This window comes from Mustela lutreola, chromosome 11 (assembly GCF_030435805.1).
Source record: "Mustela lutreola isolate mMusLut2 chromosome 11, mMusLut2.pri, whole genome shotgun sequence".
In the NCBI taxonomy this organism is placed as follows: Eukaryota; Metazoa; Chordata; class Mammalia; order Carnivora; family Mustelidae; genus Mustela; species Mustela lutreola.
In genome coordinates this window covers 24,828,535-24,855,781 of record NC_081300.1, presented here as the reverse complement: position 1 = coordinate 24,855,781, position 27,247 = coordinate 24,828,535, and the positions used below count along the sequence as shown (strand labels likewise).

At 40.1% G+C, this 27,247-nt stretch overlaps 1 protein-coding gene, 1 long non-coding RNA gene and 1 pseudogene across 3 annotated transcripts in view; 1 reads left to right on the top strand and 2 right to left on the bottom strand.

Annotated features, from left to right (window-relative positions):
• DYM (dymeclin) overlaps positions 1-27,247 on the bottom strand; it is a 332,798-nt gene that overhangs the window by 51,889 nt on the left and 253,662 nt on the right. For both annotated transcript variants that reach the window (XM_059140168.1, XM_059140169.1), the window contains 2 exons: positions 13,188-13,370; positions 1,278-1,391 (listed from right to left, as the gene is read on the bottom strand). In XM_059140168.1, the coding sequence (XP_058996151.1) occupies positions 1,278-1,391; positions 13,188-13,370 (297 nt within the window). The remainder of the gene's footprint in view (positions 1-1,277; positions 1,392-13,187; positions 13,371-27,247) is intronic.
• On the top strand, positions 2,494-9,306 carry LOC131811524 (uncharacterized). Its single transcript, XR_009345967.1, has 3 exons — positions 2,494-3,127; positions 5,252-5,465; positions 8,457-9,306. It is a non-coding gene; the product is annotated as an uncharacterized LOC131811524 (long non-coding RNA).
• On the bottom strand, positions 16,186-18,354 carry LOC131811523 (tropomyosin alpha-3 chain-like; annotated as a pseudogene).

Genomic DNA, 27,247 nt, shown 5'->3' with positions numbered 1-27,247 from the left:
TGCCCTGTGTTTTTTTTTTTTTTTTTTAAAGATTTTATTTATCCGACAGATCACAAGCAGAGAGGCAGGCAGAGAGGAGGAAGCAGGCTCCCTGCTGAGCAGAGAGCCCGATGCGGGACTCAATCCCAGGACCCTGAGATCATGACCCGAGCCGAAGGCAGCGGCTTAACCCACTGAGCCACCCAGGCGCCCATGCCCTGTGTTTTTAATTCGGGAACGAGCACTCCAAAAAACTGAGGTGATGAAGGCAAACACTAATAAGAAGCATTAAAGCAAAGACAGGCTACCGTGCTGCACAGTCTTGAGACGCCACTCAATGTCCCCTTCACGTCTTTTCTTATGAGAAGATCAGTATTGGAGTATGAGTTTTATATCATGAGATCACTTTGGAAACACACTGACATACAAAAGGAAGTGTGTTCTTTTTCTTTTTTTTTTTTTTTTTTAAATAAGGGTTTTTTGTTTTTTGTTTTGTTTTTAATTTGGCAGAGAGCACTCGAGAGAGAGCACGCACAAGCAGGGGGAGCAGCAGGCAGAGAGGGAGAGGGAGAGGCAGGCTTCCCACTGAGCAGGGAGATTGGGATTTGATCCCAGGACCCTGGAATCATGACCTGAGCCCAAGGCAGATGCTTAACTGACTGAGCCACCCAGGCACCTCATAAGTGCCTTCTTAAGATACAATCGTTCCCCGATCTGTGCAAGAAATGCTGCTCTTTCCAGAGGGGACTCGGTGTGTGGACTTTAGAGCCAGACTGCTTGAACACGAATCTCCCAGTTCCACACTTTTCTAGCTGTGTGGTTTTCGGGAAGTCATTAACCTCTTTGTGCATCTGAAAAGTTGGGGCCAAACACTACCTACCTGTAAGGCTTGTGCGGATGGAAGGAGTTCATCACTGAGCCGCTTGCAGCTCCACGGACACACCACGTGTGGGTTGGCAGCGGCAGTCAGCATCCCCACCACCAGCAGGGCCTTCCCATCAATGCTTGATACTTACAAGACTGAATTATTTCACTGGGTCAAAAAACATATGGTGCTTCTTTATTCCCAGTATTTGGCTTACTCACAGTATGCGAAGGTGTTAGTCCTTCTTTGGCAAGACTGTCAGACTCCTCTGCATCGCTGTTCTGTGTGCCAGCATGGAGGAGAGGGCGAAGTGCTTAAAGAACCCTTCCTAGCACCAGTACTAGAAAGTGGGGCGCCTCTGCCCTGCGCCCGCTCAGACACAAACACTCAGCCCAAGCAATACCCCAGGGCACGGTTCCTTCTCCGGTCTTACCTTCAGCCGGTCTTTGGGCAGCGCGACAGCCCCCTGCTTGATGATTTCCAGGACCCGCTCCACCGACAGCTCAGCCCCAGCCTGCAGCAGTCGTGAGCTGAAGAAGGTGATCACCTGGAACGTAAAGTGTTGGTGTTTCTGAACAAGTAGTTGTACCAGCTGTGTTTTTAGGAGGCGCCCTACTCCCACAGTGGTCCCACTTCCCAGAGTGACCCGGCTTGACTTTACGAGCTCTCCTCCGCACCGTCCTGTCTGAAGGGGTTGAGGACTGCGTCAGAGCCAGCCTCGAAGCGCTCTGGACTAAGGCCCCCCACTGTGCGGCGGCAAGCCTCCTAAATCCAGCTCTTTCTGCCGGTGGCCTCGCCCTTCCTTAGTCAGACTTCAGTGAGACGGCAGCCCCCCTCAGAAGGCGGGAAGAGAATGCTACAGCTTAAAACCCGTCAGTTTTGAGGCTTACTAGTAACTCTCAAAAAAAAAAAAAAAGGCTTAAATGAGAAAGGAATTGAAGCTAATGGTGAAAATGATGTTCAGGGGATTGTTTATAAATTTAATTTATTCACTGCACTCTTCTCCCTGAGCCACAGGGATAATGAACAGCAAGCTAGGACTTCTCATTTTGTGCCCCAGAGCAGCCGGATGCTGGTAACGTAGGAGAATTCTCAATGTAACACTGTCCTTTAACATCTGTCCCTCAAAGTGAAAAGAATGTCATTATTTTTTGAGGAAATCATTTTAAGATCATGATGTTAATAAATCAAGAAGATTATACGTCTTTTTCTTTTTATTCAAGAGAGTAACACTTAAGTATTTATAGTCAGACATGCAAAAATATAAAAATGTTCTGTTAAAAATTATACATTTTCATGTATAGGTTTTCTGTTTTATATGTAAAAGACAAACACTGGTGTAAAGAGATTACCTAACTGTAAAAACAAAATAGTTTTTTTAGCACTCATTAAAGTATGATCATTAAAACTAATCTGGACGATTAGCTATCCTATGCCTTACTAATCCTGAAGTCTTCACATTATCAGCAGCAAACACAGTACTGGTCACAGTAAGGACACTGTTTATCACAGTCAGTTCAAATCCATAACGCAAACATGCTGCCTGGTAATTTCTGCGCATCCGGCTCTGGTGAGACGAGGCTGGTTCATTGCTGCTTCTACCCTGTAACGCAGCGCCTGTTCTAGGATGAGGGGGACATCAGCTCAGCCATTTCCTTCTTGACACGTGTACTTATACTGCACTGCCTTTGATTTGTGGTTCTTTTGCAGGAACAATACCCACCCTCCATTTAGAGGGTTTACTTACTTAAATCTAGATATTATAACCATCAATAACATACACTACAAGGACCTGTAAATGAGTGAGGTGACCTGTAAGTGAGTGACAGCCTTCCAAGCTGAGAACCCCCCTCTCCTCCTGGGGATACTGTCGGTAGCTGACACGGCTGAAGCCTGGCGGGTTGTGTGTGCCAATACTAAGAATGAGGAAAACTCCATGTGTTTATTTTTAGATGAAGAAAGGAAAGCTCTGATACTATCTTCCCATGCTTCTGCGGACGGTGGGTGCGACCTCTGGGTGTGTGTACTCATCCACTTTGGAGATTCTGGATGGAGATAACAAAATGTGTACAATCAAAGTGAGGCAGACGGCACAGCGTTCAAGCAAGGGTACTTCAGACCAACGTGAAAGACTGCGGACATGTCGCATCATCAAAGCAGCAAGTAATGCAATGGAATCTACTTTGGTTCACTCTGTGGTTTACACAGACTTGTCTCTAAGCCTCAAGGAACTTGTGTTCCCACTGGAGGAGCCGTGGAGTAGGCAAGAGACTCCCTCTCTACGTAAGTTCCTGTTTTCAAACTGGCTCTCATTTGTATGTCTTATGCGGATATTCAGTTCTTGGATTTGGATGCACACTGATTTAAAAAATGATAAAACTACCAACTTCTGGGATGCCTGGGTGGCTCAGTGGGTTAAAGCCTCTGCCTTTGGCTCAGGTCATGATCCCACGGTCTTGGGTTCGAGCCCCACATCAGGCTCTCTGCTCAGCAGGGAGTCTGCTTCTCCCTCTCTCTCTCTGCCTGTTGCTCTGCCTACTTGTGATCTCTGTCAAATAAATAAATAAAATCTTAAAAACAAAAAACAAAAAACAAAAAAACTACCAACTTCCAGGAGAAAAGTAAATTTATGCATCAAAAGCAAAGGGAACAGACAGCTACTGTATGTATGAGCCCGAGAGCTCCTCTATTAATTAATTCTCGTCACAATCCAACAAGCTGATGAAAGCTCTGTCCTACAGACTCTATGGGATGAGAGAGCGAGTTGCTTGACCCAAGTCAACCAAGTAAGTATCCGAAACGGCACTGGTACTTGGATGTTCCTTCTCACTTTACCATGTTGTCTCCAGCAATTCTTGAGTAACAAAAGGCTTCGTTTTCTTCATGGAAAATATTTGAGATGAAAGGTTTAAGTTGCGTAGCCCCAAATTTCATTTGGAGTCAGGCTGTACCATTAGCAAAGAATGTGAAACGAATTCATTCAAAGAGACAACTTGTAATTCCTATCACCCAGTTAGAATTTTTGCAGACAACAGTGTATTTAGTGATGATGATTTTAATAGTTAGGTGGCTTTTATCTACTTTCATAGGAACCATTAAAATTGTTAAGATTGATGAACTTTTTCACCTCTGAAAATGTTTGCAGAAGATACAGTTAATGATAGAAAAAATTGAGAGTGAAACCTTTAGCGAAATGGGAATGAATGATATGTTAGTGCAATTTAAAGGCAACTTTTTCAGAGGAAGTTTCTTCTCCGTGGGTGTTACACAGCTTCCCTCCACTCACCATATTTGGCCACAATTCCTGAAATCTAAGTAGAGCACATTACCTTCAATTACGCTATTAGTTGTGCGCAGTAATTATCCAAGGTCATGGTCTGATTAATCAGCTGTACCCTTTGAATAATGTCAAAATCACATTTAACAACCACTTATTATGAAGCCAGTGAGTAATCACTAGAACACAGATATATAGAAATGAGAAGTTAAAAAAAATTAGAAGCTTTTTTAGGGTAGATGAGGGTATATATTAGGCATTTTTGCTTGCTAAATAGTCACTCCTCCAAGAGGTAAAAGTAGAGAGCTAAGCCATTTTCTTCTCTTCCATAAAAGATAATAAACATGTCTTTAAAAGTGAAATCCATATGTTTTCTCATTGATCCTGGGTTTTCCTCAAGTTTTTGTGTCTTAATCAATACGTGTGTTAACAACCTATTCAGTGGGAGAGATCTCCAGAAGATTTACAAAGAAAATAGACATTTTCAAGAAAGACGCAATGTAATTGGAAGGACAAGAAGCAGATTAAATAGGCATAATTAAACAGATTAGACATCATGGTACTGTGTACCACTTCACATGACTGTGAAGTGCTCAAAGTCAGAAGGCGTAGTTGGGGTCCTGTCTTTGATACTGACAAGCTACCTGACTTGTAGAACTCAGGGTCTAGAGCACCTACCAGGTTTCAGAGGCTTAGGTTTAATTCCCAGCTCTGCTTATGAACATAGACAGGTTATTTAACTTTTTCTGCCTCAGTTTCCTGATCTATAAGTGAGGAAAGATAGAGTACCTGCCTCATGCATGGATACTGTTAGAATTAAATAAGTTAATACCTTCGAAGTGCAAAGAACAACGCCTGGCACATGGTAAGGATTCATAAAATATCATTATCATTAGGTGTATATCTCAGTATCCTCACTTACAAAATGAAAAAGTTGCCCTACATACCACATAGGAAACACTTATAATACACATGAAACTTAAGGATAAATCAAACCAGACAGGAGTAGCAAGTGTGATCTACTGAAAGTAAATTCCAGGAAAGTCTGCTGGTTAAAACCAACATGATCATTATCGGTTTAATGCATTACTGAGGGTCAATTTAAAACTCTTCTATTTTTTTCTTTTAAGATTTTATTTATTTGACAGAGAGAGAGGGAGAGAGAGAAAGAGAGAGAGCGAGCACCAACATGAGCAGAGGGAGAGGGAGAAGCAGGCTCCCTGCCGAGCAAGGAGCCCAACGTGGGGCTCCATCCCAGAACCCTGGGATCATGACCTGAGCCGAAGGCCGCCACTTAATTGACTGAGCCACCCAGGCGTCCCAAAACTCTTCTGTTTTTACTTGGTGAGTTTATGTATTACCTTCCTCTTTCAAAAACAATTTGTATTTTATTATTTCCAGAAAATTTAAACAGTACAGTGTTGGGGAAGTTTTCATAGTTGGCGAAGTTTTCTTTTCTCATGAAAGAATGCTGAATTTTGACAAATGTTTTTTCTGCATGTATTGGAACAACTGTCTGGTTTTTATCCTTTAGCCGTTTAATTTTGTGAATTACGTCAGCCTTTGAATTCCCGGGATGCACGATAACTGAGGATGTTGCATTATTCTTCTGGTAACACTGCAAGATTTGATTTGCTATTTTGCTGAGGATTTTTTGTGTTTCTATCTATGAGTGATACTGACTTGTAATTTTCTTTACTTGTAAGGTCTTTATCTACGAGTAGCATTAGGGTAATAATGTCCCCATAATATGAGTTGGGAAGTATGTCCTCTTTTTGTATTATCTGGAGGAGTTTGTATTGAAATTATAATATTTCTTTCTTAAAAATTTGGTAGAATTTGGGTGAAGACTTCCAGGCTCAGAGTTTCCTTTGTTGGAAAAATTTTTAATACTAATAATTCAGTATTGTTAAAGATATAGAACTATTCAGATTACCTATTTCTTCATGAGTAAGCTCTGAGAGTTTGTGCCTTTCAAGGAATCTTTCCATTTGATCTAAGTCACGCAATTAATTGCCAGAAACTTATTCATAATATTACCTTATTATACTTTCAGTGTTCCTGCTATCATTCCTGACACTGGTAATCTGTGTTTTCTTTCTTTTTCTGGGATTAACTTTGCTACAGATTTATCAGTTTTATAGTGTTAAGGTTTTTATCCCTCCCAAATAACCAGCTTTTGCTATCACTGATTTTTTGTTCTTTTATTATTTCCTACCTTCTTCTTGCTTTGGATTTAATTTACTCTTTGTAGTTTCTTAATGTGGAATCTTATTTATTTAAGACCTTTCTTCTTTTCTAATAGAAGCACTTAATACTATAAATTTCCCTTTAGCTGTATTCCACAGATTTTGATATTTTGCATTTTCTTTTTTACTAACTTTATTATTTTTGCTGTTTCCTTCTATCTTTATTTTTTTAGTTTTGAATTTTTTGAACTTTTTTTTTTCATGTTCATATTCTTTTTTTTTTTCATGTTCAGTTAGCCCCACTGTATTGCTAAGTTTAAAATATGTTCTCTTTAGGGCGCCTGGGTGACTCAGTTGGTTAAGCAATTACCTATGGCTCAGGCCATGATCCTGGAGCCCCAGGATCTAGTCCCACATCAGGCTCCCTGCTCAGCAGGGAATCTGCTTCTCCCTCTGACCTCTCCTCTCTCATGTTCTCTCTCTCATTCTTTTTCTCTCTCAAATAAATAAATAAAATCTTAAAAAATATATATATATGTTCTCTTTAGCTTTGGCCTCCTCTCTCTTTAAACAGGTGTACTGTTTACTTTCCAAATATCTGGGGATATTTTCCAGATATGTCTCTTACTGATTTCTAGTTTAATTTCATTGTGGTCAAAGAATATACTCTATTATGATTTTAAATCTTTAAAATTTGTTGAGGTTTGTTTCATGGTCCTGTATATGGTCTGTCTCAGGGACTGTTCCATGTACACTGATGATGATGGGTAAAATGTTTTATAAATGTCACTTAAATCAACTTGGTAGTATTGTTTGGGTCTTCTATATTGTTACTAATTTTCTGTTTATTGTATCAGTTACTGAGGAAGAAGTATTGACTTCTCCAATTAAAATTATGGGTTTGCCAATTCCTTCTTGTAAATCTATCAATTTTTACTTTGCGGGTATTTTGAAAGCTCTGTTGTTAGGTGCATCCATATCTAAGACTGTTATGTCTCCTTGCTAAACTGACCCCTTTATCATCACACAGTGTCCCTCTTTATCTCTGGCAATGCTTCTTTTAATGAGGTCTACTTAGCTGATCGGATACTAACTCCAGCTCTCTTTTAATTAGTGCTTACATGATAAAACTTCTTTCAGCCTTTGACTTTTAACAGACCTAGCTCTATTCACAGTGAGTTTCTTAGAGAGAGAACAAAGATTTTATCTTTTATCCAATCTGAGAATCTCTTTTGAGGCATTAATGGGATTGTTGACATGACTGGATTTAAATCTCCCACACTGCTTGTCATTTCTCTTTGTTCCACTATTATTTAGTCTGCTTTTCCCTGCCTTTAGATTAAATATAATTTAAATATAATTTATATTTATAAATTATAATATTTATATATAATTAATTTAATATATAATTTATTATGTAATATAATATAATTTATATTAGTCTGTTTTTACCTGACTTTAGATTAAATATAATTTATAATTCCATTTTATCTCCATCTTGGGCATACCAGTTCTCTCTCTCTCACTTTTTTTTTTTTGGGTGGTTGGCCTAGAGCTTATGCAGCCATCTTGCATTTATCAGTCTACCTTCGTATAATACCACAGCATTTCACGTTGTCAAGAAATCAAGAATTTTGCCCTACTTGCAAGTGAACAAGTCAGTTTTGTGGATCCTGGAAGGATATGGAGATTTCTGGGTCAATGATGAAGGACAGCTGTTAGTCAAACAACAGCAGCAACCAGGACATTATCATTTAAAAAAATGGGTTCCCCAAGCCCCAATTTGCATAAAAGTGGTTTGATGAGGGATGGGTGACCCCCCACACATGTAGTGGGTTATATTATAGGAAGAGAACTCTTGAGCTTAGGGAACCCAAATCTTTTACAATGGTCAGTAAGCAGGTTTACCTTTTGCTCCTGAGGGAGACACAGGCATGCCCCCACCCCACCCCTATGGTTCTCTTTGCCTGGCACACTCTGACCCTAGATTATCTGTGCGGCTCACTCTCTACCTCCTTCAAGTCTTAGCTCCGATGCACCTTCTCGGAGAGGCCTTCTCTGACTGCACTCTTTGGACTTGCAACTTCCCACCCCTACTCGGACCAGCACTCATTCCTCTTCTTTTTTTTTTTTTTTTTTGCATAAGAAACTTGGTCGATGTTGATGCCATTTACTGAGATAAGGAAGACTGCACAAGGAAGAGCTGATTCATTTTGTGTTTGACTTTTTGAAGAAAACAAGGAATTCTGATTGAACCTTCTTCAACATTTGTGGGATTGTCACGTAGGCAACTGGACGTACTTGTCTGGAGCTCAGAAAGGACGGTCGGGTTTGGAAATCCACAAAATCTAACATGACTTTTACACTGTCCAGAGATAAGAACAGTTCTTGCCTTTAACACACTGCATATGTTACTATTAATTGACTCTGCTCTTTACTTATATTCAGCCATGAAATTCCTTTCACGTCTTCTCTCATTTGGTGTCACAATTCTATTGTCCTGTTACTTAATCCACCCAGATCATATCACCTATGGGTTAGATGGGAGGGACATACAGCAGTGGCTCACAGATATCTGGTCATTTGGAAAACACGCTGGAAGGATCTGCGAAGTTAAAAGTGCTCCAAGGTTAGTGCCTCCTGTCTCAGATATTCAACACTGCTGACTGTCTTAATGAAAAATATCAACTCTGAACTCCCTGTCAGCTAAAAATAACAGTAATTCTTAGTCTTTTTTACCAATACTTTTCAAGGTTAACTCCATGAAAAAAGATATAGCAAAGGCTTGCTGGAGCCAAATTTCAGGGGCACTTAGGGCAGGGAAGGGGAAGGCAAAGTGCTGAAAGAAGCAAAAAGTAGAGATGTTATTTACAGCTCTGTCATGGCATTCTTTTCAAAATATGCAAAAGAGTTTAAACAACTTTTTGAATGAACTTCCATTGTGCCTGCACTATTTTGGATGGCAGTATTCAATAAAAAACTGTTGGACAACCTGACCATTTGAAATTTTACTTTAGGTTTATCTAAGTGCACACTGAAAGCATGGAGTTTCTAATCTGGCTTCAAGGCCTGGCTGAGTGACTTACCGGCTAAGTGACCTTGGGCCAACAATTTTTTCTCTCAAGTCCTACTCGGCCTCCCTGGTTTAGGGGTCACATGAGATACTGTATATGCAAATTATCCACAATCAGGACCTACTTGAATATTTAATCATCATTTAAGACAATGATTTTTAGGCTGGGATTTGTGTGAAAGTCACCTGGGAAACTGTCACTCAATATCCTGGTTTTCTCATCCACTAAGTGGGATAATCAAACCTAGTTTACTTTTTACTGGTTTAAGAAGAATTAAAAAAAAAAAAGGAGAAGAAAAAAAGAGATAATGTATATGAAAGTACTTAGCCTCATTCCTAGCACTTAGCAGGTGCTCAACAACATTCAGGCATTTATTTGCCTAAAGAAGCGCGTAACAGCATATGGCCAAATGTTTACCATAAGAGGCCCTTTCTGCTGAATATACAGAAGTGTAAGTGGCCCATTCTTCTGTCAGCCACAGGAAAGTGAGTCCTGGATGTAAGTCCAGTTAACACCCTGCTTCCATTTCCACATGGTCATACACCGTGTGATACGCAGTCAGGTCCCTTCTTTTCCTCACCTTAACCCTGATCTTCACTTCTTTCAAAAGGGACTAAGTTTTGAATGGGGGTGGTGAAACCCTTTCCATGGTTCTTGTGTGCCTTAAAACTAATATAGTCTTTTCAAGATGTTTTTAAGGATGTCAAGTGTTAATCACCTTGTTACTGAGAAGGATCCTCAGTTCTATCATTGGGGGAGTAAAGACTGATTTGACATCAGAAGTGATTATGAGAGAGAAAAGAGAACTGTGAAGTCTCCAGGTTTGTGGATATGGCTCGATGTTTTCAGGCAGTGAGTGAGAAACTGTGGGAGCATTTAGCGAAGGGGTATAGTAGTTAGGCCTGATGATTATAAACACGGGCGTGGGCTTTGTCACAAACTGCCTGGTCTGAGTCCCAGCTCTATGACTTTCTGAATGTGTGACTGTGAGCAAGTAAAAATCTTTCTAAGCTGGTTTATCTATAAATTGAAAATGAAAATGAAAAAAATACCTCATTCACACCTTTTCCCAGAAAGTTACTACATAGTCTATGCTCCCACCAACACAGAGCAGTAAACCAAGAAAGAGGAAGCCAGAGGAGCCGATGTCAATCAGAAGAGCCAAGTGAAGGAAATTCCTAAGAAGATGCCACAGCTAGGCACGAGAACCAGAGCACAACATGGCTGGGGCAAAAAGCAGGAAGCAGGTCTCCAAGAAAAGGATAGAAATGAAAATTTTATTGGCTCTGCTTGACCATTTTGAGAGGAGTTTTAGAGTTATGCCTTAAAGTCTGAGGCTTATTAGAGACTAGATATCTGTAACACATAATCGAGAAATTTGCCTAGAATCCAGAGCACATCAAGTATCTGCAAGAAAATAAACAACAGAAAAACTGGAAAAGGACTTGAATGGAAACTCATAAAAGAGGAAATCCAAATTGGGGGGGTGGGGGAATATTCATCCTCAATGGGAATCAAGAAATTATAGATGAGATGCCATCACAAAACTGACAAAACTAAGTGTTCATGGGAAGTAACAGAACCTCTCACACACCACTGGTCGGACAAATGGTAGGACCCCATGTTAAACAGTTGGCATAATACACACTGCCCAGTAATTCCACTTCTGGGTGTCCATCCAAGAAAGAGGTATGTACATATGCTTACTTATGACCGAACTTGCATATTTCTACCTGGTGAGAATACAATGATTGAATGTCTTCCTAAATGTGGGTCACACAAGGACAAGAATGTTGGCTCTTGGGTTTACTCTTGTGCCTGGTACTGTGAATCATTATTTGTTACTCAAGGAATGACTGTGGAGTCATGAAAACATGAATTCAAAAAGACATATGCACCCCCATGTTTAAAGCAGCATTATTTACAATAGCCAAATTATGGAAGCAATCTAGGTGTCCACTGATTGATGAGTGGATAAAGAAGATGTGGTACAGACATACAATGGAATATTATTCAGCCGTAAGAAGAATGAAATCTTGCCATTTGCAACCACATGGATGGATCTAGAGGGTATAATGCTAATGAAATACATCAGAGAAAGAAAAACCTTATGATTTCACTCATCCGTGGAATTTAAGAAACAAAACAAACGAAGAAAAAAAGAGACAAACCAAAAAACAGACTTTTAACTATAGAGAACAGACGGTTACCAGAGGAGAGATGGGTGGCAGGATGGTGAAACAGGTGAAGGGGATTAAGAGTACACTTATCCTGATGAGCACTGTAATGCACAGCATTACTGAGTCACTGTATTGTACAGCTCAAACTAATACAATGCGATACATCAGTTATACTGGAATTAAACAAAAGGAAAAAATAGAAATATCCTACATATAGTTTTCCTCAGAACTGTTTTCATACGATATCTTTAGCATTTAAGATTTATTTATTTATTATTATTTATTTGACAGGCGGAGATCACAAGGAGGCAGAGAAGCAGACAAGGGGTGGGGGGAAGCAGGCTCCCTGCTGAGCAGAGCGCCCGATGCAGGGCTCGATCCCAGGACTCTGGGATCATGACCTGAGCCGAAGGCAGAGGCTTTAACCCACTGAGCCACCCAGCATTTAGTAAGATGATCCTATTATATATGGATGATTTTTTTTCCTACTCATTTGCTATACTACAATAAATAAATTATCAATAAGAAATGTTAGTTTTTTTCCAGAGTTGAATGCTACCTGTTCATGGTATTTGGTTTGCTTGATAAATGTATTAGTGAAAACACTAATACAACAATAGAAAATTTAGCAAAAACACCTTTAGAAAAGACAGAAAGTAAAAGTTTATAGACCTGTGAAAAATATTCTGTCATACTAGAAAAGGAATTAACCGAAATGATAATGAAATGCCAGTTTTGATATAAAAAGACAAATATTAAAATAAGTATAATACTCAAAGCTGCAAGAGTGTATGTAGTGGGACAGACCCTCTCATAAATCAGGTGTGGAAATATAAGATGTTTTACAGGTGCATAAACTGCCCAGTGTTTCTGGAAAGCAATCTGGCAGCATGTGTTGAGTCTTAAAAATACAGATACCCTTACAGTAAAAATTAGTACAATTCTAGTCCTAAGACTATGCCAAAAATGTAACTGAAAAATAAGATAAGATTTATTTACAAACTGTTCATAAATTATGAAGTAACATAAAATAAGTGAAACACCCAAAATGAGTAATAATGGGATAATGGTTAAATACTCTTTTGAGAGGGTCTCTGGGTGGCTCAGTGGCTAAGCCTCTGCCTTTGGCTCAGGTCATGGTCTCAGGGTCCGGGGATTGAGCCCTGCATCGGGCTTTTTGCTTAGCAGGGAGCCTGCTTACCCATCTCTCTCTCTCTGCCTGCCTCTCTGCCTACTTGTGATCTCTGTCAAATAAATAAATAAAATCTTTAAAAATAAATAAATAATCTTTTGGGACATCAATAATACAGGTTATACAGATATTAAAATGGGAGATTTTCAAAGAATTAATGATACCACAGAAAAATGTCAATGATCTAAAGGCTAAGTAAAAATGGCAGAATACAGAACTGTATAAAGAATGATCTCCATTCTATCAAATAAATGTGTGTGTGTATATAATACACACAGACAGAATACAATAATTACTATAGCAGAAAAAACTACAAATATACTTTATGTTCAAAGAAGGGATTTTAACTTTCGTAGTTTTTGGCAAGGTTTCTTCAACTTTTGCTGCTTTGATACTTAAAAAAGAATCATAATGTTTCCATTTATACTTACTAGATCGATATTCTGCATTATATCCTGAAATGAAGGATGAGTTCGAAACTGTTCGAAGAGATCTCGTTTGTAAAGCAGTGCATACACCAAGTTTGGATTGTGGTGAAGAGAATTTGTCAGGCAGGAATTGATGATCTCTAACATCATTCGAATCACTTCTTCGATGACATTCAAGTCTTGTGCCTAATAAAGAAAGAAAAGCCACACGCACAGTGTTTTTCTCCTTAACACAGAATTAATCGACAGTAACTGCTTTAAAATTGTAACTTTCGGGGCACTTGGGTGGCTCAGCTGGTTAACCGTCTGCCTTCAGGCTCAGATCATGATCCCAGGACCCTGGGACCGAGTCCCACATAGGGGCTCTCTGCTCAGGAGGGGGCCTGCTTCTCCCTCTGCCTACCACTCCACTAGTTTGTGCTCTCTGACAAATAAATAAAAATGTTAAAAAAAAATAAAATTATAATATTGAAAAGATAATGCAAAAGAACCTGTCCAGGTGACTTTTGTCAAGAATCTTCAGAATTAGGTTTACCATTTAATAAAGTATTTGAGTAAAAATCCTTTGAATTCATATGGTCACAATTAGGAACTGAACATAATAAAATATAGATTTGCCAATATGGAAGGAAACTTGGGGCTTCCTCAGCCGCTCCCTTACTAGATCCTTACTGGCCTTCTCATTGTAGCATCACCCTAAATCACGAGACTTCCACAGTGCAAAGTGGTGGTTGGGTCTTACCAAGTCCAAGAAAAGTGCCTAATTCAGAACATGACCTCACTTCTTCTCTACACTGTATTTTCAATCTCTCTATTTACAGATAAATAGCCTATTGTTTGGTCTCTTTTTCCTCAGTCAACATCTTTGGGAATCTAAATAAGAAATAGTTAAAAGATGGCAAAAACAATCAACAAATCTCTTAGAAGAAAGAACAGAAAGAGCAAAAATACAGGTATATACAATGGACGTTCCTTTTCCTCTTGAGTTTTCTAAATTATGTTTCAAAGTTGTAGCAAAAGATTGTAACATTGATGTGGCTCTCAACATATATAAGGGAATATATAAGACAATTATATTATAAAACAGGGAGGGCAAAGGGATGTAAACAGAGAAAAGGTTTCTACTCTTGAATTGTTAAACGTCAGCAATACTAGACTGTGACGAGTCATGCGTGCATACTGTTTAGAGCAAATCTATAGAAATCCACACAAAAATACTACCCGTACATCAGAATGGAATTCTAAAAAACTGTTCAAGTTTTTCAGGAAGGCAGAAAAATAAGACAGACATATGAAAAAGAGGGAACAAACAGAAAACAGTGAAATGGCAGACTTTGGCAGAGTAGATAAAAAACACAAGATCCAACTATATGCTACCTACATGAAATTTCAAATAAAACTCACTTCAAATATAGTTACGTCAAAAACAAAGGATAGAAAATGATATACACCATGTAAATATTAGTTGAAAAATTAATCTGGTAGTGACAGATGAAGTACAACTCAAAGACTGTGGCCTGCAAAGTAAAAAATATTTATTATCTGGTCAAGTAAATAAAAAGCTACGCTTATTCCCACACAATTTATCTCAGCGCATACAGCGTATACAGAGTATAATGTCCAGCATTCAACCAAAATGTATGAGACAAATAGGTAAAAACAACCCACATCCAAGAGACAAATGGGCAGTATCAGACAGAGCTACAAAGATAATAAAAATATCAAACAAATTTAAATGAACTACGATTTACAAAATCTACATATGAATCTACATATGTTTGGATCAAGGGGGAATTTCAGTGGAGTTGAAAACTGTAAGAAAGTGACAAACATATACTCTAGAATTTAAAAGATACGTGGCATTAGCAGTAAAGAACACCTACATGGTTCAACAGTGGACTTAACAAAGTCTTTTTTTTTTTTTTTAAAGATGTTATTTATTTATTTATTTGACAGAGAGAAAGAGAAATCACAAGTAGGCAGAGAAACAGGCAGAGAGAGAGAGGGGGAAGGAAGCAGGCTCCCCACTGAGCAGAGAGCCCGATGTGGGGCTTGATTCCAGTACTCTGAGATCATGACCTGAGCTGAAGGGAGAGGCTTAACCCACTGAACCACCCAGGCACCCCTTAACAAAGTCTTGAAGAGGTAATGGCTAAGCATTAAAATAATGAAAGAATCAAACACTGGCCCAAGAAACTCACAAAATATCTCCCAAATCCACCCAAAACAAAACAAAACAAAAACACACACATAGACACATCATGTTAAACTCTGAAAACCAAAGACAAAGAGAAAATCTTGAAGGCAGCCAGAGGAGTAAAAACACCCGAAATATGGAGACACAAAGATCAGAATTACGGTAGACAGCTCATGAGAAACTAAGCAAGCCGATCTACAGTGAGTGGCGCCATTACACTCTTGAACAGGAGTCTAGCCACACTTGGTCACTTCTGATGGAAAAAAGAAATTGAAAATAAAGTTCCTCAAAGACACCCTGAAGCCGAAACCCTGAGTCGCATTTTTTGGGACTCCTCTTGGAATCACTCTTCTAATTTGCCTGGTACTTTGGACCTCTAGAGCAACGACGCCTCCCAGCCTGGGTCTCTTTCCGGCTCTGGCTTTCAGTAAGGCAGGCTCCTGAAGCTCTTCTTCCTCTGTAGTGAGGGCAGTACGCATTAAGCTGAAAAGTTACTTTCCAAATGTGAGAAAGAGGTCAGACTGCTGGTTCAGAACTGGGGAATTATCTGGAATGTTTTACAAATGGTCGCTACATCAACAACAAAAAAGATAATTACAAAATGTATACATTACCACACGCTTTTAAAGACTCTTAGCATGGTGCTGGCATTCCCTTAAGACATTGTTCCCAAGGGTGCTCAGCCTCAAGCCCAGCTGGAAACCCTAGGGAGAGGCAGACAGTCTGGCAAAAAAGACAGCAAAAGGAGAAAGCAGCCTTCCTATTAAAGATTAACTCTTGGTTTCAAGGCCAGCTTTGGGCAGGCTGAGGGTTTGGGGGGGCAGGGGTCAGAGGGAGGAGCAGCAGCAGGGCGGGCCTAGGGTGCTTGTGGTCTCATTCAGACCAAGCAGAGCCTGGTGCAGCGTTCTTTGTGTGCGGAGGTGCTCATCTTTGGTGCATTTCAGTTTATCTTCCAAATCTTTGATCGTCTTCTCCCGCTTGGCTGCCGATGTCTCAGCAAACTCAGCACCAGTCTCTGCCGCCTTGAGTTTAACCATGAGAATCTTTGCCTCTTCCCCATCGCTGTCTTCCCTCTCAGAGTGCTGTTCCTCAGCAGCACACACACACCTCGGGTTCTGGTCTGTCACTGGGATCCGCTCATCCACCTCCCGGCAGCGGGACTCTGCCAGCTCAGCTCGTTCCTCTGGGCGTTCCGGGTCCCCCTCTATAATCACCGACTTCTGAGCCCCCTCTTTTCAGACTTCGATTGGCCTTTTCTGCAGTGTGCTTGGCCTCTCTGAGTTGGATTTCCTGGTGTTCCATCTTTTCTTCATCTTTTATGGCTCAGCTCTCGAGAACCTCCACACCTCTCGCTCTCATCGGCGGCTTTCTCTGCTTCCTCCAGCTTTTGCAGGGCTGTGGCCGGGGCTCCTGGGTGTGGGCCAGCTCCTCTTCAACCAGCTGTAAGGTAGTGTTCAAGGAGACCACCTTGGCCTCAGCCTGCTCCCTTGCCCCCTCCACTTCCAGCCGCAGGTGCTCGGCCCTCTCCTCTGCGTCATCTTGCTGCTGAAGACCCTGGACCTTGTGCTTCCCCGCCGCCACAGTGGTGGTCCTGGCTACGGTGCCCACCAGGCCACGGCTCTGGCTTGTGCTCGCCTGACTCCCTCCTCCGCTTGGCACGGCAGCTGCCTCTCCCACATTTTTATTTTTATTCATTCTGAAAGACACTGATTTCAAAAGCAAAAGAGTAGCAATGTATTATTGGTTTATGGCATCCTACTAATGGGCATCCAATTTATTTCTGTTTCCTCATTCCTGTGAGCAAGGAGGCAATAAGCATGTTGGTAGATCTGTCCTTCTATTTCTCTGGGACAGATTCCAGGAGAGGGACTGGTAAAAATAGTGGATTTGTATCATGAATAAATGTTGCTAGATCACTGCTTAAAGAGTAATGACAACACATGTACGCTGACAAGGGAGGAAGGCTCTTGCCCTCACTCTCACCCACACGTACACTTATTCTGTTTAACACTCATGGTCCGAAAGACTCATCACTTCATGGTTATGTCAAAATTTCCCAAAAACGGGAAAGGATTTATCAGTTCCTCCAAGTGATTCACATATTCAGAGTGACTCTAGGTTCACAAGTGTCATCTTTTAAAAAACATTTTCATCATTATGTACTGCGTCTCTTAGTCCATGTTGGTTACTGAAGTCCACATTTTACGGATATTGCTATATCATCTTCCTTTTTTTTTTTAAACATTTGACAGGTGTATGTATGATTTTCAAGTCTTTAATTTTCAAACTTTCTGTATTACTGAAAACTTACATAGTTCAAAGCAACTATATGGCTAGGTTTTAGAATCTGTAGCTCTAACCTGATAGTTTCTGAATTCTAAGTGAGTCTGATTCACTTACATTTGTCGTTGCTGGTACCTTTCCATTTATTCCTACCATCATGTTTCGTGACTTTTAAATCAGCTATTGCTGTGAAAGGAACTGCTCCAAAGCTTCCCGGCTTAGAATAGCAGTAACCATTTGTCTTTCTAATCATCTGGGCTAGGCTTGGTGGGCCAGCAGGTCTCTGCTCCATGAGGTCGCTGGGATGCTCAGCGGGAGGTGGGAGCTCTCCTGGTAGGACAGCTCGCAGGGCTGGCAGGCTGGTGCTGGCTTGTGGGGAAAAGGGGGGAGGGCACAGCTGGGCTGGGGACTAGGGTCTTTCCTTCTTCTCCACATGGTCTCTTCTAGGCAGCAAGAGCTTCTTCACAGCATGAAGGTTCCAAGAGATCTAATTACCTATTATCAAACTTTTGCTTAATTTTAATTCCCAAGGAAAACTATCCCAGTAATCATAATTTACAATTTATTTGAATCTTCAAGTTGCTACTATGACTGAATCGGATTAAGTGAAACCCTATATGCTTCATCTTTAAAAAGCATTATTGGGTAGTCATCACTACTGGTAAAAAGATGAAAAAGTAGCATGAATTTGATAAGCATTTCTTTACAACTACAAAACTGTCCAAATCTCAGTATTTAAACAGATCTAAATGTTATCTAATCACATCACCATTTGGGTGTCAGAATTTCAAATGGTATTTAGAGAAGTTTGCTACTTGATTTTTTTCCCCAGGAAGATTAAATGAGGTACCATTTGTAAAGCTCTTAAAATAGTGTGTAACACACAATAAGTACCATGTGAGAGTTTTTTAAAACAATGTATCTGAAAGAAGAAAACTCATTTTAATCTTAGACATTATCATAATAAGAACAAAAAGATAAATGCCTTTCCAAAGCTGGTAAGTTAATTCAATTACTGTAACTACACAGAATTTAGAAATCACATTTCTTAGTGTTAAATAAGCCCCAGATACCACTTCCATTAATTTGCAAAACTGGCCCCTTTGAGGAGATGTATAGAAAAGCTGACTTTCATTTCTGGAATAATTTAAGGTTTTATAAAAAGATGTGTTTTAAAACCCAACCATGTGTCCTCTGTATTGTGTCAAAATTAGCTTTGTCAGAGATAAAATCTGATGGCTCACTGGTGGAGCAGCAAAATATGTGCAGAATATCACGTCTTTTTCATTCATGCTTTTTTTTTTTTTTTTTAAAGCACATACAGCTTCCATTCCAGAGCCTAGATCAGACTTTCTTCTCAAAAAAAAAAAAAAAAAAAAAAAAAAGAAGAGGAAGAAGAAAAAGAAAAGCATATTTTGTTACAGAACATCTCAAATGTTAAAACAAATATCCTTAAAAAAAAAAGGTCCCATTTTCAGCTGCTCCTGCTTGGTTTTGCCCATGCTGGTAATGACCATTACACACGCTCTGTGCTAAGCTGCGATTTCATGTCTAACAGACAAGCTGGTAGTTACCGGAGTATCCTACCCTGTCAACAGTACTCAGAGTTGCCTCATTATATAAACTTCCTTTTCCTTTTAAGAGGGAATTTATACAGTTAAATAGTTTCAAATCATTTATTTTTAGTTTCCTTAAGAGAAGCATATGTATCTTGTTTGTATTAGTTTTGGGGGGGTTCCAAGAGAGTTGTCTAAATTTCCTGCATTTTCAGCAGAAAATAAAACCTTCAACAAAATTAATGGGACTTTGCCAAAGTTGGGAAGAGGGGGGAGGAAATGCACAGGCAAGCCTCTTTTTAAAGTTAATGTGCAAATGGCCTTCAAAGCCAATCATTCGGTGATAGACTCTTGTTATCGTTATGTTGTTAATTTACTGGCACACATACTAAAAAGCTTTGTGACCAGCCAGAACTGGATTTGTCCCCATATCTCCAGCTTCTGATAGCAAGAACTAGCTTTATGTTACCTGCTGAAGACGAAATCCTGTGACCAGAGGAGACAATGTGTAACCTTAATAATGTGGGGGCCAGAGAAGGGGGGCAGGAAGGGGGGAGGCAGAGTTACGGTACCACGGTTTTTGTGTGGGGATGTAAAAACGATGTGGTCTTTTTCATTCCTTGGACAGGGTTTGAACATGCCCCACAAACCTGAACTGGAAGCCTGGGGAGTCTGTTACTGAAAACATGCTTACTGGTCGCAGGAAGGCAAGAGAATGGTGGCTGCTAGGGGACACTGGCTAACCTTCCATGTTTTTCCATACTTGGAAAACAGCCACAGAACTCACAAAAAAGGAATGTTCTGATGGAATCCAACTCAGTTGCAACTCCCAACGATCCCATTACTTTAGCAGACTACCCACCCTGGGCACAAAGCGGGGTAAGGGCAGCACCTCTCCTACTTCCCCAGGCCCTCCTCTGGTACAGAATGAGCATATATCTGAGTCTCGAGCTTTTTTGTTTTGATTTTTAATATTTAAAGTTTTGCCTTAAGAATTAGTGTTCCTTTCCACTCTTCTTCAATATATTGGTGTTTTACTATAAAAAGAACTATTCTTTCTTTCTTTTTTTTTTTTTAAAGATTTTATTTATTTATTTGACAGACAGAGATCACAAGCAGGCAGAGAGGCAGGCAGAGAGGAGGAAGCAGGCTCCCCGCAGAGCAGAGAGCCCGATGTGGGACTCGATCCCAGGACCTGAGATCATGACCTGAGCTGAAGGCAGCGGCTTAACCCACTGAGCCACCCAGGCGCCCCAAGAACTATTCTTTCACATCCTATGAAAAATAAAATCTGAGTAAAGTAACTCTCTAGGAAGATGTATCTCCTTTTATAATGGCTTTGACATTCTCCTTCACCCCATCAGAGAGAGAAGAGCCCCCCATTACAGTCTCAGCTCTGCCAATAATGAGCTATGTGACCTTTGCTCGGTCACTTCGCCCGAGTGGAAGTTATTTTTAAGTCTCAGCTTCCATAAGGACTGTAGAAAATACTGAATTTAGAAAGCAGATTTTATTAGAGGAATTGAACACGTAAGCAATGTAGAAAAAGCTTTCAGATGACCTCAAACTTCAGTAAAATCCAGAATTTACTTGAGATCACCCTAGCACCTTGAACTGAGTCACTGTTAGTTTAGAAGGGAAAAACACTCAACCATCTTTGAGAGTAAAAATGTGGAAGGTGAAGTTTGAAAATAATCATCCTGTAAACCCAGAAACCTACTGGTTCTTCTAGAACACATTAAATTTCAAGGCTTATTATCTTTGATATTGTTAATGCACAAAAGGGAAATAATCTCTACACTTTGGTGCCCTTTTCCCATTCTCTCTCTGGAAAAAGAGTCAGTGTGCTCTGAATCACGAACAGGAGAGCTACAGCCCAGTTTAAAAAAAAAAAAAAAAAAGGAAAAAGGCAAAACAGAGGTAGCTACATGTCAGTGGAGAGAAGCTCTAGGTCGGATTTTGCCCTAGACTGGACAAGTCACCATCTGGGCCCTAGCCCCTTCCAATGAAAGATAAATGGGCTCTCTGGGGTGATGCAAGGAAGCATTCTAAGTGACCCAGACAGGCTTCTGCTTCGGATATGCAAAGACTACCTCTCTTACTCTACCAGTGAGAAAAAGCCAGATAATTTAATAAATCATAAGTCTTCCCAGGACCATCAGAGAATGATTCTGGAAGGCAATCAAGTGCAATGAATTCTCTAGAGGGACCAGCCCCTCTAAAGAGAGAAGGAGCACAGATACTCTCTAGCTTTTGGCAGAGCACAGGAGGAAGACACGTCCTCACGGAAGTTGACACACAGAAATCAGATAAGATTTCAGTAAGTTCTTAAAGGCTACGTGTGGTCTAATGTGTCAGTCTGGAAAGCTGGAGCCCCAGGTACGGTGGGGTTTGCACTCACTGGAAAACTCTTTTTCCACCTGCCTTCACCAGGTGCTCACGAGAAAGATTAAGTGTGGAGGAGATGGGAAAGAGCCCTCTATCTAACCCTGCTTCCCAGACCCCCCTTTCACGCTAAGCAAAAGCCTTTAGCTCCTGGGGCAGCAAACTCTATTGGCCAAGAGCACCAGGAAATTTCCATTGCTTCCAGGGGAGAAGTAGAAACATAACCCATGTGCCTCTGAATGGGAAGCAGGAAACTCCCCTCCAGGACACAGGCAGATATCTGTTCCTGCAGGTGGAGGGACCGAGCAAAGCCCTCTAACACGGGGTTAGGGCAAGAAACCGTGTTGGGTGCGGAATCCTATCCCTCGATCCTATGCTGCCACTCGGGAAGGGGCAGGAACCTCTCACTCGAGGCCAACCACAGACACAGAACTGCCAAGACGAGGAGGGACAGAAATGCTGGGAAAGTCCCACTTCTAAGACCGAGGCACACACAGAGACTCCCCAAGAAAAAGGCTGGACCAGGACAACAGAAATACCCCTTCTCTGACTCCACTGCAGGGACTGCTGAAAGCAGAGGTTGGTAGAGCAACACTGAACAGAACCCAGGCCCCACTTTCAGGCACAGGCAACAACCATGGGGGCATGTCAAGCCAGTAGAGTTCTAAAGACAAAACCCAAACCCACCCCCGGTCCTAACCAGAATGAGCTAACTCCACATCAGCAGAGGTGTGCCCATTTATAGGCATACTTTTCACTCCAGACTCTACTGTCTTAGACATAATGTCTGGTATTTAATAGAAAATCGAGACACATAAAATAAATCATATGTTCCTAAGTAACAGAGAGGATGATGTGGTAAGTGCTGGGGACAGAGCAGTGATCCACACAGGTCCATACCTTCACATGGGTTATCATTTAGAGGAGATTCACCCTGGGGGATACAGGTGCTACTTGGGGGACTTGGAGAGAAAGGGGAGAAGTATAGCAGAGTGGTTAGGGACACAAGTTCTGGAGTCAGGCCTGGATTTGTGCCCCAGCTTTAGCATTTACTAGCTATATGTCCTTTGGGCCATAGCTTTCTCATCTGAAAAATTAGAATATTACCTATTTTATAGGATATGATTAAATAATAATATATTTTAAAAATCTGCTGTCTTACTTAGCAGATATAAAGTGCTCATTACATGATAGTTACTGTGATTAGTTATTATCAACAGGCAGCGACCTGTCTGAGTTTGTAGGCAGGTAAAAGGCAGAAGGAAGTGTACGCACAGAAAGCCTAACAATGAAGAGGACCACACCACGGGGAGGAAATCCAGTTTGGCTAGAATGTCAAATGTTGGGGGGAGGTGACAAGAGATGGAACCAGATCAAACAGGTCTCACAGGTCAAGTCAGATGAGTGCCAGACTTCCCTGAGCATAAAGAGGACCTTCGGGGCTCCTTCTGCTTCAGAAACACCCAAAAAGAGAAGAAAAAAACTACTTTCGGCAAAAATACAGCACTGGAGGAGAAGATGAAACAATTCTGGAAAGGTCAAGGGAGAGGTGTTTTGTTTTGTTCTATGATTTTGTTTATTTATTTGACAGAGAAAGACACAGCGAGAGGGGGAACACAAGCAGGGCGAGTGGGAGAGGGAGAAGCAGGGTCTTTGCTGAGCAGGGAGCCTGATGCGGGGCTCAATTCCAGGACCCTGGGATCATGACCTGAGCCAAAGGCAAATGCTTAACCGAGCCACCCAGGCGCCCTGAGGGAGTGCATTTTGAAAACCTACATGGGTAGACATTCGGACACATGATTTGCTACCCACAGTGCACAGGGCAAAAGAAATGGGAAAGAGCAAGCAGAAACTGAAACAAGGGTGAACTCTGGAACTACCATCCAAAATTTTGAAAAAGAACAATAGGCTGACATTTTCTAACAGAATAACACATAGTACAAAGCTATACTGCGTAATATATCAGAAATGGCACCATATACAGAAAGATTAAAAACAGTAAGAGACAGAACCCAGAAATGCATCCAAGGATGTGTGGGAATACAGTAAATTATACGGATTCAATTTCATACCAGAGGAGACAAATCATCGAATTATTGCTACTGGGCTAAGTAATAATTAAATAGAAAAAATGTAAAGGCTAGATCTCTAATTAATTCCTTCAACAAAAAGAATTCCAGAAGATTAAAAGGTTAAGAAATAAGCTTTAAGGGGTTAGAAAAAATACAGGTAAATATTTTCAGCTTCTTGATCCAGGGATGGGGTGAGAGACAGGGACGTTTTTCAGTGTTTGAGAAATAGAGTCTCGAAAGGAAAAAAACACAGTTTGGAATACATGAAAATTATAAGTCTTTTGAAGTGAAAAAAGGAGTCTCATAAATGTAGAGGAGACTAATAGCAGCTAAGAAAAAATATTAACAACATATTCAGTAGGAGCAAAAACACATAAAGAAATTCTACAAATCATTAAGAAAAATATAAACAGCCAATGGCTTGGTGCTAATCAGGGACACAGATGGAATCAGAGTTGTTCTTAACAGAAGAATGCAAGGCCTCAGAGTCACTCAGAAGAGCACAAGTAATATCAAGAAAGCAAAGAAAATCAATCCAAAGAAAGCAGGACAAAAGAAAAGACCAAAAAAAATCAATCAATCAATTAATCAGTTGGAAAATGGCGTAATACCATAAGAGATAGGTAAATAAATGCATTTGTGTCTTTTAAAAGCAGACAACATGCGAATCAGGAAAAAAGGGAAAAAACACACATATAAAACATTAGGGAAGGGTAAGGAAATTAACTATGGATATGGAAAACACTTCCTGAAAATTCTCTGTATAATTCTCTAGGAGAATTGACAATCTGTGATAAAAATGTAAAAATTCAAAACACTAATACGACATATTAGTGACATTGTAGGAAAACAAAAACCTCTCATGAAATGTTAGTGGGAATGCAAAAATGGTACATTTTTGTACCATTTAGCAACACATAACAACGTGCATACGCACTCTGACTCAGGAATCCTACCTTTAGGAGGTAGGGACATTTAGCAACACATAACAACGTGCATACGCACTCTGACTCAGGAATCCTACCTTTAGGAGGTGAATACGCAGGCAGACTCACACAATTATGAGACAGCATACCCACAAGGTTAGTCATGATAGCATTTGTAAATAATGAAAGAAAACAAAGTGTTCATCAATAAACTATGGTATCTCCAAATACCATAACACTATGCAGGCAGAAAAAGCAATGAAGAGGTCTCTACACTAATATGGAGTGACCTCTGGGAGATACCAAGAATACAGAAAACAATACACATTGTGTCATCTTTGGCGTAAGAAGGGATTGGGCGAAGACTATAAGAGTGTGTATGTGTGTGTGTGCATGCAAAAAGAAACTGAAAGGATAAACTAAAAGTAACAAAAGGGTGCCTGGGTGGCTCAGTTGGTTGAGCATTTGACTGCTGGTTTTGATCCAGGTCGTGATCTCATGGGTTGTGGAATCAAGCCCTGAGTCGGGCTCCTCACTTAGCAGGGATTCTGCTTGAGAGATTCTTCCCCTCTGTTCCTACCCACCCCTCTGTCTCTACCTAAAAACAGAGGAATAAATTTTTAAAAAAGAAAAATTATAAAGAAAATAATAGTTACCTACAGAGGAAGGGAGGAAACAAGGAAGAAGAAATATGGATGGAAGCAAGAACTTTCTGAGTAGATCCTGTTACACAGTTTTAACTTTGGAAACAAACATTTTACATATTCCAAAATTGAGACTTAAAAAAGAATTCTCTAAAACTTGACAATAAACTGAAATGACTTATCAGAATTGTGACATAATGATACAGACAAAAGTACTTCCTGTGTCTTTGAAACACAGTATTATTTCGACTGTACATAAATAGAATCTTAGTAGAATACTAAGTAGAACACATTCTAAGGACAAACAGATAGGAAATCTCAAACTTAATAAATGGTCTAATTTTTAGGAGACATACAGGTGACAGTATTTTCAAGCTACTGATTACCTAATGAAAGTAAACAGCGTTAAGGTTTTTTAAGAATCAAGGTTTTCAGTGTAAGAGAGGAACAAGAAACATAAAACCAAATTACAAAGGAAAGCTAAAAACTTGTAATGTTAAATACGAATTTGAAATTGTAAACATGATTTTTGTTTTAAAAATATGTATTTTCTAATATAGTCCACTTAAAAGGTCTAGTAATGATAGCCAAACAGCAACAAAGAGTATCAGTGGTCAGATTATAATCTCTAAACACCATTCATGACCAAAAAAACAAGCAAACATACAAAGAAAGAAAACCCAAGTCTCCTTGAAAGGATGACTTGACCAGGTCTGTAGCAGAATGTACCCAATATTAGCTGGGACTTCTCACACTAGAAATCAAGAGAGCTTGCAATGACTAGTGGATTGTGTTAAAGGGACACAGAAGTCAATATGATGTGTTATCCAGTGACCAAAGATGAAACTTCAAAGAGCGATGGGATTAGCGGTGGATTAGATGTTTTAGGCCAAGTATCCCACCTGAGAACGGCTATAAAAGCTTGACATGTGTGAGGCACCTCTGTGGCTCATTCAGCTGAGGGGCTGACTCTTGATTTTGGCTTTGGTCATTATCTTAGTGTCCTGGGATTGGGCCCTGCCTTGGGCTCCATGCTCAGTAGGGATTCTGCTTGAGGACATCTCTCCTTCTCCCCTAGCCCTTGACCCTGCTTGTGCTCATATTTTCTCTCTCTCTCAAATAAATAAATCAACCTTGAAAAAAAAAGTTAAACATTTGTATATACACAAATGCAAATGCATACACTGTTTAATGGCCTCAGAAAGCTATCAAGTTGGTAAAAAATTGTAGACCCAAGATTTGGGAAAACAGGAAAGTTGAGAGGTAAGCCTGGCATTTAAGCTACGTTTCCCTTAAAGATATTTGCTAAAGTATAGTTGAGAGCCTCAGAAACTGAGTAGGTAGAGAAGCTTAGCAAAAGGTTTGATGGGCTCATTGGAATTAGAGATGGAAAGGGCAAATACTGGGATTCAGGATCTGTCAAAAAAGAGGGACCCAGTTAATTCCTTCCGAATTTTATGTGGAATTCCAAGGGGTACACCTGAGTTCTACAAATGAAAAAGAAATAGAACACCCCTCAGAGAGACTCATGTACAGCTTTGAAGCATCTCTATCAAATTGGACTAAATCAATCTGGGTGTAGTATCATTCCTAGCCTTGGCAGCTACCACAAGCAAAAATCCTCTCTGGAGAAAGATAACATCATCCAAGTCCTCAAATTATCTCCATCATTCTTCATATAAAATGTTTGGCACTCAATAAAAACAATCAGGTATATTAAAAGATAAGACCACATAACTGACAGACAAGAGAAACAACAGACAATAGAAACAGGCCCACAGAGAAACATCAAACACATGCTTTAAAATAATTGTGCTTATTAACAAGTTTGAGAACAAGACTAAGAATTTTTGCAGAGAACTATAAACTACAAAAAGAACGGCATGAAAAAATCTAGTAGTTAAAAAATACAATAAATAATGAAGATTTTAATGGATGGCTTAAATAGCATCTGAGACATAACTGCAGAGAAAATCAGTAAAGTCGAAAACAGTTGATAA